Genomic DNA, 14,777 nt, shown 5'->3' with positions numbered 1-14,777 from the left:
CTCTAACTGTGAGCCATCCAGAGTCACCCTCTGGGGGAGATGGGCAGCATACAAATTTAATAAACAAACAAACAAACAAATACATCTTCACAAATTTGCTCATTCCTTGCCCCATACAGATAGTTCTAAATGTACTTATCCTAACCGTGTTGAATTCAGGGACATTTGGTTGTAAGGACACTTCAAATTCACAAATCCAAAACTATCAAATCTATTTTGAGAGACTGTATTTATTAGAGAGAAGTATAAAGATGTGGTATAATTTTTAAAACACATTGAGCCATAAATATAAGTGATGAATGCATTTTCATTGTCCCAAATAGTTAAATCACGAATTAGAAAATTTCTTATGAACTATAACCTTAATCATTTCTTTGGACTAAAACTATCATCAGACCTCATGCCACTTCTTCTGAATATTTCCTATATATGACTTCCTCTTTAAAAAACAATCAAAAAGAAAAGTAAAAAACAAAAACCCATCTTGACATAAACTCAGTCTTTATAAAGGGCATAGGAGAATTATCCACAAATTCAGAGTTATCTAATTTCATGTTCTTTAATATTTTCTAACTCCCAACTTTGCTTGCTTTCTTTATCCAGTTTAGGTTTGAAAGGATTGTAAGGTGAGATAATGCAGGCTATGTCCTGATTTTGTTCCTAAGATAGTAGCAACTGATCAGTCAAACCAGTTTCCTAATGTCCAAGCTGCATTCTGGTTTGCCCAAAAAAGGGAAAAGAGAGAGACAAGTGAATGACTGGCTGCTCCTGGCATTGATCTTGTTATGTAAGAGACAGGAACACAGGACAGCCCTGGGATTCTTGGAAGAGTAGAGTAAAACCTCTGCTTTAGGAGTCTCTACAAAAAGAGGAGGACACTTATACAAAGACCCAGCTTACCTGATAAAGTAGATACTTGCAGTGCCTATATTATCCTATTACTGAGTAAGTACTTAGTCCCCCCTCCTTAAGCTCTCAGCATGTGCCTATTTAGTCTCCAATAACCTCTTGTGTTTTGACTTCTAAGGAATATTTAATCTCTCAATGTATAGTAGGCATTCTATTGGAACAGATACAGCTCAGTAGTAGCAATAGTATCAATTTTTTAATCAATGCATAAACAGAAACAATACTGTTCTCATAGGTCAGCTTATAAGCAGTATCAATTAAAATGCCATTATGCTTGTTTCATGACAATGTAAATATGTAATTCTTGATTGTCCTAGCCCAGTGTTCCACCAGCAAAGCATAGCATACTGTACTAATAGTCTCTGAGTAACAGCTGTTCCTAAAGATACCCCAGAAGCAGCAATAATGAATTGCTTTTGTATTGCCACCAAAACACATCAAATCCATGGAATCATCTCAATTCAAGCAACTATTTACTTTGACTATTTTTCTTGGTTTTTTTTTTTTTTTTATTATAAAACTGTTTGTTGCCTCCAAGGCTGTTTTATGGCATTGTTTGCATTCTTATTTGCATGTACAATGTACAATTGCTAGAGTACAATTTGCTGTGTTTTAATCTACTCTGCTTTCTTTTCAAAGAAAAAAGTAAGATTGTTTGCATCTCTAGCAATTCTATTGAAGGAAGACTAAGTGATATGCGGGTGTTTTCTGTAATTCATATGCATCTAGGGGAGAGGCTATGAGCCAGTGGTGAGGTATGTATTAGGCCTGAAGAAAAAAGTCAAATCCAGTATCCCAGAATCTCAGTTCAGGAAGAAAGGCAAACGAAGTCCTCCGTCTACCAGAGAACCTTGTAAACTGATGCTAGGCCATACTAAGTCAGCTAACCCAGTGATAACACCAAGTGACAACTTTACATCTTCAGTTACATATATGTGCATGAGAATCAAGAGACATGCAAACCCAGTGTGATATTTAGAACTATATGTCCATGAGCAACTAAACCATAAAAAACTGAAGTGCACGTGTACACATTAAAAGGCTCTTCCTTCTCCCAGGAAGGCAGAATATACATAGTATATTCACCAAAACAGGTATCAGAATTATGGACTTTCCCTGATAAAAAGAAAAGGCTGGAGTGTATAAATCTTCGAGAAGAGATTCACAAACCAAGTATTATACAACACAGCTAGGACTTTGGATGAGAATATCTTCTTACTGAAGATGTACACTCTAGGTGAAAAAAAAAACTTCTTAAACAGAATGCTAAGAACTGATCCAAATCTGCCCCAGAGTTGCATTGACATGCTTTATGGCCATAGAGGAATGTGTTATTAGTGTATAACTAAAAAAGCCATTTAGAGTTGAGCCCTTCTGTTTAAACCTGAGAGTTTTATGAGACAGATACTACTGTACACTTGGGATGGGCACTTATTATATGGCAAGGAAATTATTAAAAGAAATGCAGCAAAAAAACTGTATCTGCAAGTGCCAAAAAAAAAGCCTTGCTCTCCATGGAAAAATCTGTTTGGCTGGAATGAATAAAGCGCATACCATACCATGAAGGTTTGTCATGAAAGGAACAACTAGTTGCTGATCATTGCTCTTTCCACACTCCAATTCTCCAAGTTTATTGCTTTATGTAGGACGCATGTTTTTTTTACCACCTCAGACTTGCTCTTTCTTTAAAAATCATACTTAAATAAGTATTGCTATATTCTTGTGATAGGAAAGAAGAACTGGTGGCATGTCTTTCTACTGCCCTCAACTGGTACTTCAGGGGCATTTTCGTTGCTTTCTGCTCATTTTGTTCTCAAAATACAGAACAGAATTAGCAATATGGTTGACTGAGAGACAGAATGCTAGTTTTTGTAGGGCTTTGGCCTGGTCCAGCAGAGTTCTTATGTGCTGTTCAAAAGACTTTTGGATCTTTTTTGCAACAATTTTTGGTCCTTCATATGCTTACTGCTGGGAGTCAGGCAGCATACAGATTTAATGTATTATTATTATTTTCTGTGTTAACTATTATTGACTGTAAGGTCAACCACTTCACCTTCCTTATTGCCATGAAGTAGGCTTTGATATACTGTAAACTCTACCCCATACTCCCTAAGGTTCATATTTCATCTTCCTCCACCAGCTGCTTCATCTCCCAAAGCTGCTCAGTAAACCAAGGTTTGTTTGGGATGGCTTACAGAAAGATGCCACTCAGAAGCAATCATATCAACAGCCCAAGACACCTTGTGATAGCAGACATCAACCTAGCTATCAATGGAGTTACCAGCAAGACTGGTGGGAAATTCAAGTGCCCACTGGAATCTGGATAGACCTATAATACATCTGGGGTGGGCCATTTTAATACACACACATATTTATATACATATATACAAGTATGTTAGATACACATTTATGAATGGAGAAATCTCCAGAATTTGTTTCAGCTGCAGTTGGCATACTTAGGATGGGAAGAGGAGCTGACAGTTGTGCAGAATTTTTGTTTATAACTTTTTTCTGGCTATTATACTTTTTGGGAGAGCTGTCTTAAATCAGGGTTGTCTTTATCCAAAAGGTAGTACATGAAATTATTTCAATTTTCTTTCAGTTGAAGCTTTTTAAAAAAAACTAAACTAGTTGTTGCTGTTTTTCAGCCATGATTTAGTCTTTTCTTTTTCCTTACTTCTGGATACTTGGCCCACAGTGTTCTTTCTTCAGCCTGATTCATAAACCTACTCCTGTACCTGCCCTCACCCAGTATTTTATTCTTGCATCAATAATCAAGACTCATTATTATATAAAATGACAATATGGAAGCATTTCTTGAGCTTAAGCCAAGTAACTTAATAATCTTAAACGGTCTTATAGCAACATAGTTTATAAGATAACATTACATCCTATTACAAAGACTATTATAGACATTTAAACTGTTTTTTCTGAATAGTGAAATGTATGTCTAAAAAAGCCACATGAAAAATATGAAGACCTCCATTATACAGTACTGTGCAAAAGTTTTAGGCAGGTATGAAAAAATGCTGTAAAGTAAGAATGCTTTCAAAAATATATATTGTAATTGTTTATGTTTATCAATTTACAAAATGCAAAGTGAGCAAACAGAAGAAAAATCTAAATCAAATCAATATTTGGTGTGATTACCCTTTGGCTTCAAACCAGCATCAGTTCTTGCACTTGCACAAATTCAGGGATCTTGTAGGATTAGAGTCAGGTGTATGATTAACCAATTATACCAAGCAGGTGCTAATGATCATCAATTGCATATGGAGGTTGAAACACAGTCATTAACTGAAACAGAAACAGCTGTGTAGGAGGCTTAAAACTGGGTGAGGAACAGCCCAACTCTGCTACTAAGATGAGGTTGTGGAAGACAGTTTCATATCACAGGTTGTACACCATGGCAAGACTGAGCACAGCAACAAGACTCAAGGTAGTTATACTGCATCAGCAAGGTCCCTCCCAGGCAAAAATTTCAAAGCAGACTGGGGTTTGAAGATGTGCTCTTCAATCTCTTTTGAAGAACCACAAAGAAACAGACAACATTGAGGACTGTAGACACAGTGATCAGCCAAGGAAACTTAATGCAGCAGATGGAAGACACCTCATGCTTACTTCCCTTTGACACTGGAAGATGTCCAGCAGTGCCATCAGCACAAAACTGGTGGAAACCAGTGGGACCCAGGTACACCCATCTACTGTCTGGAGAAGTCTGGCCAGAAGTGGTCTTCATGGAAGAACTGTGGCCAAAAAGCCATACCTCTGATGTGGAAACAAGGCTAACTGACTCAACTATGCATGAAAACATAGGAACTGGGGTGCAGAAAAATGGCAGCAGGTGCTCTGGACTGATGAGTCAAAAATTTGAAAAATTTGGCTGTAGCAGGAGGTAGTTTGTTCACCGAAGGGCTGGAGAGTGGTACAATAATGAGTGTCTGTGGGCAACAGTGAAGCATGGTGGAGGTTCCTTGCAAGTTTGGGGCTGCATTTCTGCAAATGGAGTTGGAGATTTGGTCAGGATCAATGGTGTCCTCAGTGCTGAGAAACACAGGCAGATACTTATTCATCGTGCCATACCATCAGGGAGGCGTGTGATTGCCCCCAAATTTATTCTGCAGCAGGACAATGACCCCAAACATACAGCCAATGTCATTAAGAACTATCATTAGCGTAAAGAAGAACAAGGAGTCCTGGAAGTGATGGTTTGGCCCCCACAAAGCCCTGATCTCAACATCACCGAGTCTGTCTGGGATTACATGAAGAGACAGAAGGATTTGAGGCAGCCTACATCCACAGGAGATCTGTGGTTAATTTTCCAAGATGTTTGGAACAACCTACCTGCCGAGTTCCTTCAAAAACTGTGTGCAAGTGTACCTAGAAGAATTGATGCTGTTTGGAAGGCAAAGGGTGGTCACACCAAATATTGATTTGATTTGGGTTTTCCTTCTGTCCGCTCACTTTGCATTTTGTAAATTGATAGACATAAACAATTACAATATATATATATATTTTTGAAAGCATTCTTACTTTACAGCATTTTTTCACACCTGCCTAAAACTTTTGCACAGTACTATATATTTTAAAAATACACCACAAATACAGATCAGTTTCTTGCTAATAATGCAGTTCCACCTAAAAACAGGCTCAGTGGTCTCAGATGATCAGCTACACAACAGACAAAAATAAATGAAGATATATAATGTACAGTAACTTCCCACATAATCTGCTAAAACTTAAAAATGGTTTAAACTAATTTGTCATTATCAATAATTATTTTTTAAATAACTCTGTAATTACTGTTTTTCTGAGTTAATATTAAACATATTAACACCCCATATAATATCTATAAAATATTCTGAAGTGTAGAAACCATTTTATTAATTTTTTAAGGAAATGAATTATTTTGACACCTTTTACTATAATGGTAGAATTGCTACAATTAATATAATTAGCCTACCAGATACCTCACAATTCTTAACTCCCAAATAATAACAAGCATTAAACCAAATGAGGAATTTTACAATGGGAAGCAAAGGACAGGCAATACAAAGACAGCATTTTTAAACCCACTCGCATCATAAAGTATTTGGTAGGCAACTGGTTATTGTGGAAAGCAAAGGTTCTAGTCTAATTTGTTTAGATCAGCCAGTTTCTAGTCCATGCTTTCTACAATAACTAGATGGCTAAAACAACAGCTGTTGCAAGCAGTGACTTTGTTATGGCTTGTTCATCTTGTGCTTCACCTTCCTTATACAGTGGTACCTCAGGTCACGAACGCTTCTGTTCACGACCAATTCGGGTCACGAACAGCACCATTCACAAAATTTTGCTTCCGTCCATGAACTCCGCATTGGGTGACGAACAGGATCCGCGGCCATTTTCCCTGCCGTGACATGTGGTCGTGGCTTCCTGTAGGGAGGGGGACTCTCCCTCCAAGCAATAACCGCCTCCCCACCCGCCTTCCTGTCCTCCACGCCAGAAGTCGCCTCGAGCAAGGTTAGCATTCTCTCTCTTTGTACTGCACTGTACTGTATTTTGTTTCATATTTTTGTGGTTTTAAAAAAAAAATACATATGGTCCAGAATGGATTAACCGTAATTACATTGAACCTTATGGGAAAATTTGATTCAGGACGCCACCAAAATCGGTTGGCGACCAAATTCATAGGGGTCAGAACGGATTAACCATAATTACATTGAACCTTATGGGAAAATTTGATTCAGGTCGCGACCAGAGTCGCGGAACGAATTAAGTTCGTGATCCGAGGTACCACTGTATATTGCTTTCCCTACTCATTCACTCCACCTTTTCTTCCGCAAACATTTTTACCCACCCTTTTGCTTCTTTAATATGCATATTTTCTTTTTCATTCCTCTCAGACACATTTTCTTTTCTCCTTTTATGCATCTTTCTTTTTCTTAATATTTATTGCACCCCTTTTAACATTTTCTTCCTTCCAAACATTTTTTTCTGTTGCACTCATTCTTCCTCCCCTTGCTGAATCTTCCTGCATTGCAGATATCGCACATATACGTATTCACAAACTTGTTCCTTCCACCTTTTATTTTTCGATTTCCCACAAGATGTCATTTCCCTCTTCTTCCTTCATCTCCTTTTTCATGCTGTGAACACATTTATAGAGCTGCTTCGCCTCCCCATCGCTTTCTCCTAAAGGAGAATTTAGTCTTTTGCACTATCCTGTTTTTTTTTCTTTGTATAAAATGTATTGACTGCCTTAATCCCAAATGTGCAACCATGTAGTTTAAAGCATGTACATAATACTCTTATTATCCCTTCCCTCTTGCTATTTTCATTTCCTTTGTATACAGGGATTTTTATCTTCCTCTTTCTTAATTTGCTTTTCGCCTTCCTTTTTGTCCCATTGACCATAGCTTGTTCTTTCTGCAGGTTTTCTCTCTCTATTTCAATTACGCATACACCCCACCACCACCACCACACACACACACACACACACACACGAGAGCGCCACTTTGGCGTTAGGTCCCGGACTAGAAACTGGAAGGCCGTGAGTTCCAGTCCTGCCTTAGGCATAAGGCCAGCTGGGTGACTCTGGGCCAGCAGCCCTGTCTCTACCCTAAGGAGGAGGAGGTGAGGGGAAACCACTTCTGAAAAACGTGGCCAAGAAAACTGCAGGGACTTGTCCCAGCAGACACCAGAAGTCAAGACTGACTCGAAGGCACAAATACATACACACAGACTCTTCCTTTTTACAACTACCTTCGTTCCTTCCCCAGCCACACAACGCTACTTACCTCCGCTCCCTTCTCTGAAAACACCCTACCGTCCCCGCATCCTCCTCTGAACAACGGCAAATCTCCCGCCAACGGCTCGCGCGCTGGTTCCTGGAACTTGTAGTTCTTCCCCTCCCGACTCGCCTCCAGATGACGCGGTTGGACGACAGACGCCAACCCGGAAGTGTTGCTATGGCGGCGGTGACCCCCTTCAGTGACCTGGTCTTCGCATTGGAAACCTACCGGGGCAGAGACCGAGTGGTGAGAGGAGGAGGGAATATGGAAGCCCCGCTCTTGCGCTAAGCGAAGCGGGTGCTCAGCTCTGCGCGGGAGGGGCGGGACGGGATTTGGCCGAAGAGGGTGCTGAGCAACTTCTGTTCGTTCGGACGCCCCTCGGGGAGCACTCATGCAGAGCAAGCTAGAGGATGCCTTAGCCCGGAGAAGCAAAAGGAGCGTGGTTGCCCGAGGGAAGGTTCCCAAATCCATAACAGGGTAATAACGCTTAATTCTGCCCTCCCTGTGTGTGGGACTTCAGCTCTCAGCATCCACCGCCAGTGCGGCCATGGGAGTTGTAATCCTGCACAACTGGGAAGCGCAAGTTGGAACTAATCAAAACTCCACCGAACAGAAGAGCCGAATTTGGGCACCTGCCAGCTCCTCCACGCTCCCTTCCCCACCCACCCCTCCTCAAGCCGGTGCTCTCTGCGTGTGTTGAACTGTAAATCCTATAATCTTCAACCAGCGGTGCCATAGAGGTTATGGCCCACTAGATCCGACAGATGCCAGACAGAGAAAGGCTGAATTGTGAGTCCAGGATCTTGAAGGACTGGAAAGCCTACATGTTATTTTATAATATTGGTTGTTCCGAGAGAGAGAGAGAGAGAGAGAGAGAGACTCAGAAGGAAGAACAGAGGAAAGTATGTTTCAGGTGACAGTCTTAGTGGTTGCTGCAGTGTATGCTTATCTCTATTTTTTAACATTGGATCTTTTCTTTTAAGTAAACTATAAAAAATATCCTTCCTGTTTCTCATGACATGACATTTAAAATTCATATGTGCAGGTAAAATGGACATTCAGAAAAAATGTAGCACACAAAACAAATATAAAGCATGCAATTGGATGATAGATTAAAAGGCACTAATTATGTATCTAGCAATTTTACTTTTTATTTACTAACATTTATATGCTGCCTAATCTTCCAATTCTAATTTATATACCATACAGATACCCAAGAGATCCCTGCCCACTACTGTACTGCTGGTAATTTTGAGGCTGTAAAGATATATTGGTGAGCCCCCCAAAGGATCTTTCTCAGAGCCTCTCAAATCTAGCATCAATTGTAGCATAATCCCATTCTCCAAGTTACAATTAAACCCTCCACATATAATAGATTTTACTTTTACTGTACCATGTTCATCTAAAATTTAGTATGCTAAAAGCTGAAATACACTTGGGTTTTTTTTCCTGTTTTCTATAACTTATTAAAGTGTCATAGTGCTGTTTTTATTAAATAGCAATCAATGGGTTTTAAAAAAATAATAAATTGGAGTGGGGAGAGAAAAGCTAGTTTATCTCTGAAATGTATCAGCCTTCTTGGTTTAAAGACATTTGTGAAGTATTTGCACAAATACTTATTAAAGTATTTGTAAGAGGATATGAAAAAAATACGGCCTACAGATCGCCTTCTGACTTTGTCTTGCTCTCCAAGTTTATCATAACTTTGAGTTTTCTGGGGCTACATGGCTTTTTTATTAGCAAACGGTAGTAATGTTTTTATACCATAAATCTTTCTATATAAGATACGCACAATCTGTTATGGCTGCCAGCTGGCTGGAGGGATTTTGGTGGCCAGGAGACAACCTAGGGAGTCATCACTTGGGCAAAGCCTTCTGGCTGTCTCAGCACAACTGAGCCACTGCCGAACAGTTCTACGCCTTTTCGACGACCTAGCCATGGTTTCCTATAGCTGCCAGTATGGACTGGGGAACAAGGTAAGACATCTCAGAAACGGGACACTGTTCCACAAAGTTGAAAGCTTTGAATGTTAATGGCCATATACAAAAAAGTCAAATCTTACCCTAGGCCAGGGTCTCCTAATGCAAGAAAGATATTAGAATAATAGATAGATTAGAATAATAAATAGATCCTGTTGCCCCTGAGGAAGTGGACAGCATCCTCGGGGCTGTCAGTGCGACCACCTGTGGTTTAGATCCTTGTCCCTCCTGGTTAGTTAAAGCTACCAAGGAGGTGACTTTAGGGTGGGTTCTGGCGGTGGTTAATTCATCCTTGCAGGAGGGGGTGTTTCCGAAGCCTTTTAAAGAGGCTTTGGTCCACCCACTCCTCAAGAAACCATTGCTAGACCCCACCCTCCTGGACAATTTTCGTCCAGTCTCCCACCTTCCCTTTTTAGGAAAGGTGGTAGAAAAGGTGGTCACGCGGCAGCTTCTGAGGATACTGGAGGAAACGGATTATCTGGACCCCTATCAGTCAGGATTCAGGCCCGGTTATGGGACAGAAACAGCATTGGTCGCACTTTTAGATGATCTCTGGCGAGAGCGGGATGGGGGTAGTGCATCCATCCTTGCTCTTCTTGATCTCTTGGCGGCTTTCGATACCATCAACCATGGTATCCTTTTGGGTCGGCTGCAGGAGTTGGGGCTGGGTGGCACAATGCTGTGCTGCTTCAGCTCCTTTCTCCAAGGCCGAACCCAATCGGTGTTGATAGGGAGCGAGAGGTCTGGCCCCCGGCCCCTACTTTGTGGGGTGCCACAGGGGTCAGTACTTTCACTGCTCCTATTTAATATCTACATGAAACCGCTGGGTGAGATCATCCGGCACCATGGGGTGAAGTATCATCAGTATGCAGATGATACCCAAATATATATCTCCATCCCAGGTGCCTTAAGTGACGCTGTGACTGCCCTCTTGCGGTGCCTGGAGGCTGTGGGGGCCTGGATGGGGGATAACAGGCTTCAGCTGAACCCTGGTAAGACAGAGTGGCTGTGGATACAGGGAGCCTCAGGATCTAGGACTTTGTTATCTTTGGTTCTTGACGGGGTTGCACTGACCCAGACAGACCCGGTGCGTAATCTGGGGGTTCTCCTGGACTCACGACTCCTGCTCAAAGAGCAGGTGGCAGTTGTGGCTAGGAGGGCCTTTGCACGACTTTGTGTTGTGCGACAGTTACGCCCCTTCCTGGATCAGGAGGGCCTCCGCACAGTCACTCATGCCCTGGTCACCTCCGGGTTGGACTACTGTAATGCGCTCTACATGGGGCTACCCTTGAAGAGTATCTGGAAGCTACAGCTGGTACAGAATGCAGCGGCGCAGACAGTTCTTAATGCCCCTAGGAGGGCACGTATAACACCCGTTGCGTGAGCTGCATTGGTTGCCAGTTTGTTTCCGGGTCCAATTCAAGGTGTTGGTCATCACCTTTAAAGCCCTTCAAGGCATGGGACCAGGTTATCTGAGGAACCGCCTCGCCCCGGTCATCTCAGCCCACCCCACTCGGTCCAGCAGAAGGGGCAGATTGCAGACCTCACCTGTCAAGGAATTTCGATTGGTGGGGTCTAGGCAGAGAGCCTTTTCTGCTGTAGCGCCCGCCCTATGGAACATCTTGCCACCTGAGGTGCAGTGTGCCCCCTCCCTCATGGCCTTCAGGAAAGAGATCAAATCCTGGCTCTGCCAGAAGGCTTGGGGGCCAGAGGGGGGCCCGCACCTATGGAGATGGCTGGTGGGGTGAGGAGTTGTCCCCCCCCGCAGCATCTTACTGGTTTTTTAGGGCCAAATTATAGGAGGTTTTTAGGCCATTTTTATATATGTTTTTAACTATTTATAGATTATGTCTATGTCTGGAGAGTCCTGTGTTTTTTTATTATTATTGTGAGCCGCCCAGAGTCACCCATTGGGGGAGATGGGCAGCATACAAATGTGAATAAATAAATAAATAAATAAATAAAAATACAAGCAACAAATAAGCAAAAACCATTCCTGGATATACATCTATGAATGGCTAAAACGGTTTAAAGAAATATATCTCTGAATCTATTGTTGGAGAAGAACAACTGAAAACAAAAATCTAGCAGATGTAGCTTTGGCATCCTTGCCAGACAAACAATCAACCAGAAAACAATCAAGGAACTACCAAGGGGACAAACAGACAAACAATCAAACAGAAAACAATACCCTAATCAAGGAATTACCAAGGAGAAAAACTACACCTCCACCAACACTGGCAGGGCAAGCTAATGTATGCCAATTTTAAGTTTTAAAGCTTGTAGTTTGTATACTGTTGTCTTACTGAAATAGGGCTGTGTTGTCTGGATGAAATCACATGTCCACTTAGGACAAAAGATGCTCATTAAGGGCCTTCCGGACTGACTCTCCTGTTGCCTGCAGCTGTTGTTATCCATCCATCACTTCATAGAAGTACAGGGATATATGAAACTTTCAAAGTATTTCAGTTGCAAGGACCTTGCTACAAGTTGTAAGGAGCAGTGGAGAGCAGCATAACTTAATCCAACTGAATCCAACCGTCTCTCAATTTAATAATAAATCTAGCAGACTTCTGCTATTTCACATTCTAGGCCATAGAGTTTCTTGTATTCATGATTTAGGCTTTCTATGAAATACTGAATGAAATAGGCTACTTGAGATGATTAAAACATTGGGGGTGAAGGGAGGAATTTTCAGGTAGAAAAGAAGTGCAGTTTGGTCAGTGATTCCATTTCAACGTTCAGACAATGTTATCAAAAACAGTAGTTTATTTAATATCCTATAATCTGGTGGATAACAGGCAATTTCTACCTTGAGGAGTGGGAATTTTCTGACAAGAATAAAAACAGTCCTGTTTTTAGCCCAACACACACTGAGCGCAAATAAAGCAAGAGGATAGTTACCTCTAAGGCAACAGGATTGCATCAAAAGGGAAGGAGAATATGAGCACTGATTTGTAATCACTCTTTGACTGCATGAGGGAGTGGCATGGGGAACTTTGTCCTTAGGCCACAGCTATCATTTGCCTCCAACAAATGGGAAGCTGGCTCTGAATTAGCCTGTTTATTTCCTCTCACTGGCAACTACAGTGGCCTCTTCTGCTACCTGGCATTTTAACTGACAATGTCAAAGTCTGGAGATCTTCTACATGTAAAACATTTCATCAAGTTTATAGGCCATTCTCAAAGTCCAGTCCTTTTGCCCAGAAGCTCCATCTTATAATATTTTTCATTTAGTACCTAGCTCCAATCAAATCTCAGGACTGATACGGCTACTTGGGGATGCTTGGGTACTATTAATCTCTCATCTAAATGCCAAAGGGCAGTGTGTGTGTTGTCAGACCAGAGGAAGATGAAAGGAGAGGATGGAGCTGAGAAATCAACAGTTAAATCTTGCCTGATATCCCATTGCAGGAGAAGGATGCAGCAGTGCGCTGGCTTTCCATCTTCAACAATGTAGCTGACCAGCTTTATTACCCCTGTGAGCATATGGCCTGGGCTGCTGATGCTGAAATTATTCATGCCAACTCAAATAGGTGGTGGACGCTCAGTACATCTCTCTGGGGCTTTTCTCTGCTGCTGGGGATTGCACGGTAAGGAATGGAGGGGGGGAGGGAGGAGAAAAAGACAGCCTGCATTCTAGATCTCAAAGTACTTGAATAATTGGAACTTAGTTTAGTCTTTCTCCAAGCTTGATTCTGATTGAGAAAGTTTCATTCCTCTTTCAGTTTGACTGCTGTATCAAGAATGTTCTCTATTATCACAGGATTCAAGCAATATTAGGGAGAGGGAACTCTTCTTGCTCCAGAAATATGGGCTGCAGCTAAAATTTTGCTTTACATCCTCATTCCAGCTCTCTCCGAATTTTATTACTCCTAAGAAAGCAGCAGCATACAGAATCCAGGTATGACTCCTTGCATCACAAGCATTTTTCTCTCTCCAACTGACAGGGATAAACACTATTTGGCATATAGGCACATATTTGAACACTTTCCAGAAATGTGGAAGAGTTAATCCAGAAGGCTAAGGCAAATTGTATTAAATCTTCATTGTTCTTTGCCAATTTCCTTTTCTTTTGTACCTGCTCCCCAAAACTTAGTTAATAAAGTAAGCTGTTTTTGGATTACATAGCTGTCCTTTCATAGTAGCAAATTAATAGTCCAGTTGGACACATTTATTATGCTGTTTGGGACAAAAGTAGAATTTTAGCTCATGGGGATGTCTTCTTGACTGATTCAGTTATTGCCAAGAATAAAAACAGTGGCCTTGTTTCAGGACAAACAATTAGATTTCTTCCTCAAATGTTGATAGCAACAAATAAGCTCAGTGAACCTATTTTTCTCTTCCATGTCTCGTTTGCCTCAGCAGGGACTTCTTTCAGAAAGCAAGGGCTAAAATGCACAAGGAGGTCTTGACCATCATCAGGAACCTGGCTGACCTTGCCAATGCCATCCATTGGTTGCCTCCAGGAATTCTCTGGGCTGGAAAGTTTTCTCCGTGGTTTGTGGGCCTCATGGGAAGCATTTCTTCCTTCATTGGGATCTATCTAAACTACAAAGGGGGCAGTTGCAAAACGGTTTGAACAGCAACTTCACAGTATCATATGGGGAAAGGTTCTATCACAGAAATTCATAAATTGTTATATAATCTCTGTTAAAATGGGCGGAGTAACTCCTATTATGGGGGAGGCTGGGTCAGTTTTAGGTTCATTCTTCTATAAAAAAAATGGAGCTGCTTTTAAATAAATCATAGGCACTTTCTTGAAGGATCTATTTGTGAGAGCTTAGAGTTTAGTTTACCTGCTTCACTGTGTAATTCCTCAAGGAGCAGGTAGCTGCCCTGCCTAGTTAAGTAATTTGGTTACAGTTTTTTAATGTGAAAAAGAATAGTCTGGTTGTGTGTACAGCATTCTAATGTGAAACAATCAGGGTTGATAATAAAAGATACAATCTTAAAATTTTCCTTTGCTGATTGGTTCTGATGATATAGCCCTGAACAGTTTCTTTTCACCAAATGTTTATTTGGAGTATGAAATCCTATTTACTCACAGCTACATTCAGCTTCAGAGAACCAGTTTGGTGTAGTGGTTAAAGTGTCAGGCTAGAAATCAAGAGAC

The 14,777-nt window shown here is 41.3% G+C and overlaps 1 protein-coding gene across 6 annotated transcripts; it reads left to right on the top strand.

Moving 5' to 3' along the window:
• The first annotated feature begins 788 nt into the window (after positions 1-788).
• PEX11G (peroxisomal biogenesis factor 11 gamma) lies at positions 789-14,724 on the top strand. 6 transcript variants are annotated; one of them, XM_088149577.1, is made up of 7 exons: positions 815-945; positions 6,172-6,411; positions 7,671-7,928; positions 9,467-9,658; positions 13,076-13,254; positions 13,515-13,565; positions 14,027-14,719. In XM_088149577.1, the coding sequence occupies exons 3-7, from the start codon at positions 7,818-7,820 to the stop codon at positions 14,241-14,243; spliced, it is 750 nt and encodes a 249-aa protein (XP_088005703.1). In that variant the 5' UTR covers positions 815-945; positions 6,172-6,411; positions 7,671-7,817; the 3' UTR covers positions 14,244-14,719. The 6 variants fall into 6 exon arrangements, with proteins under 6 accessions (XP_025029939.1, XP_007439889.1, XP_088005703.1 ...); XM_025174171.2 differs by lacking the exon at positions 6,172-6,411 and having other exon boundaries at positions 789-945; XM_007439827.4 differs by lacking the exon at positions 6,172-6,411 and having other exon boundaries at positions 790-945; positions 14,030-14,715.
• Positions 14,725-14,777: the final 53 nt, after the last annotated feature.

The sequence above is a fragment of the Python bivittatus genome, unplaced genomic scaffold (assembly GCF_059951505.1).
Source record: "Python bivittatus isolate LINGU-HERP-01145 unplaced genomic scaffold, Pbiv_v1 ctg000580_np1212, whole genome shotgun sequence".
Taxonomy (NCBI): Eukaryota; Metazoa; Chordata; class Lepidosauria; order Squamata; family Pythonidae; genus Python; species Python bivittatus.
Note: the sequence above shows the minus strand (reverse complement) of the source record. Positions and strands in the feature narration are given on the sequence as shown.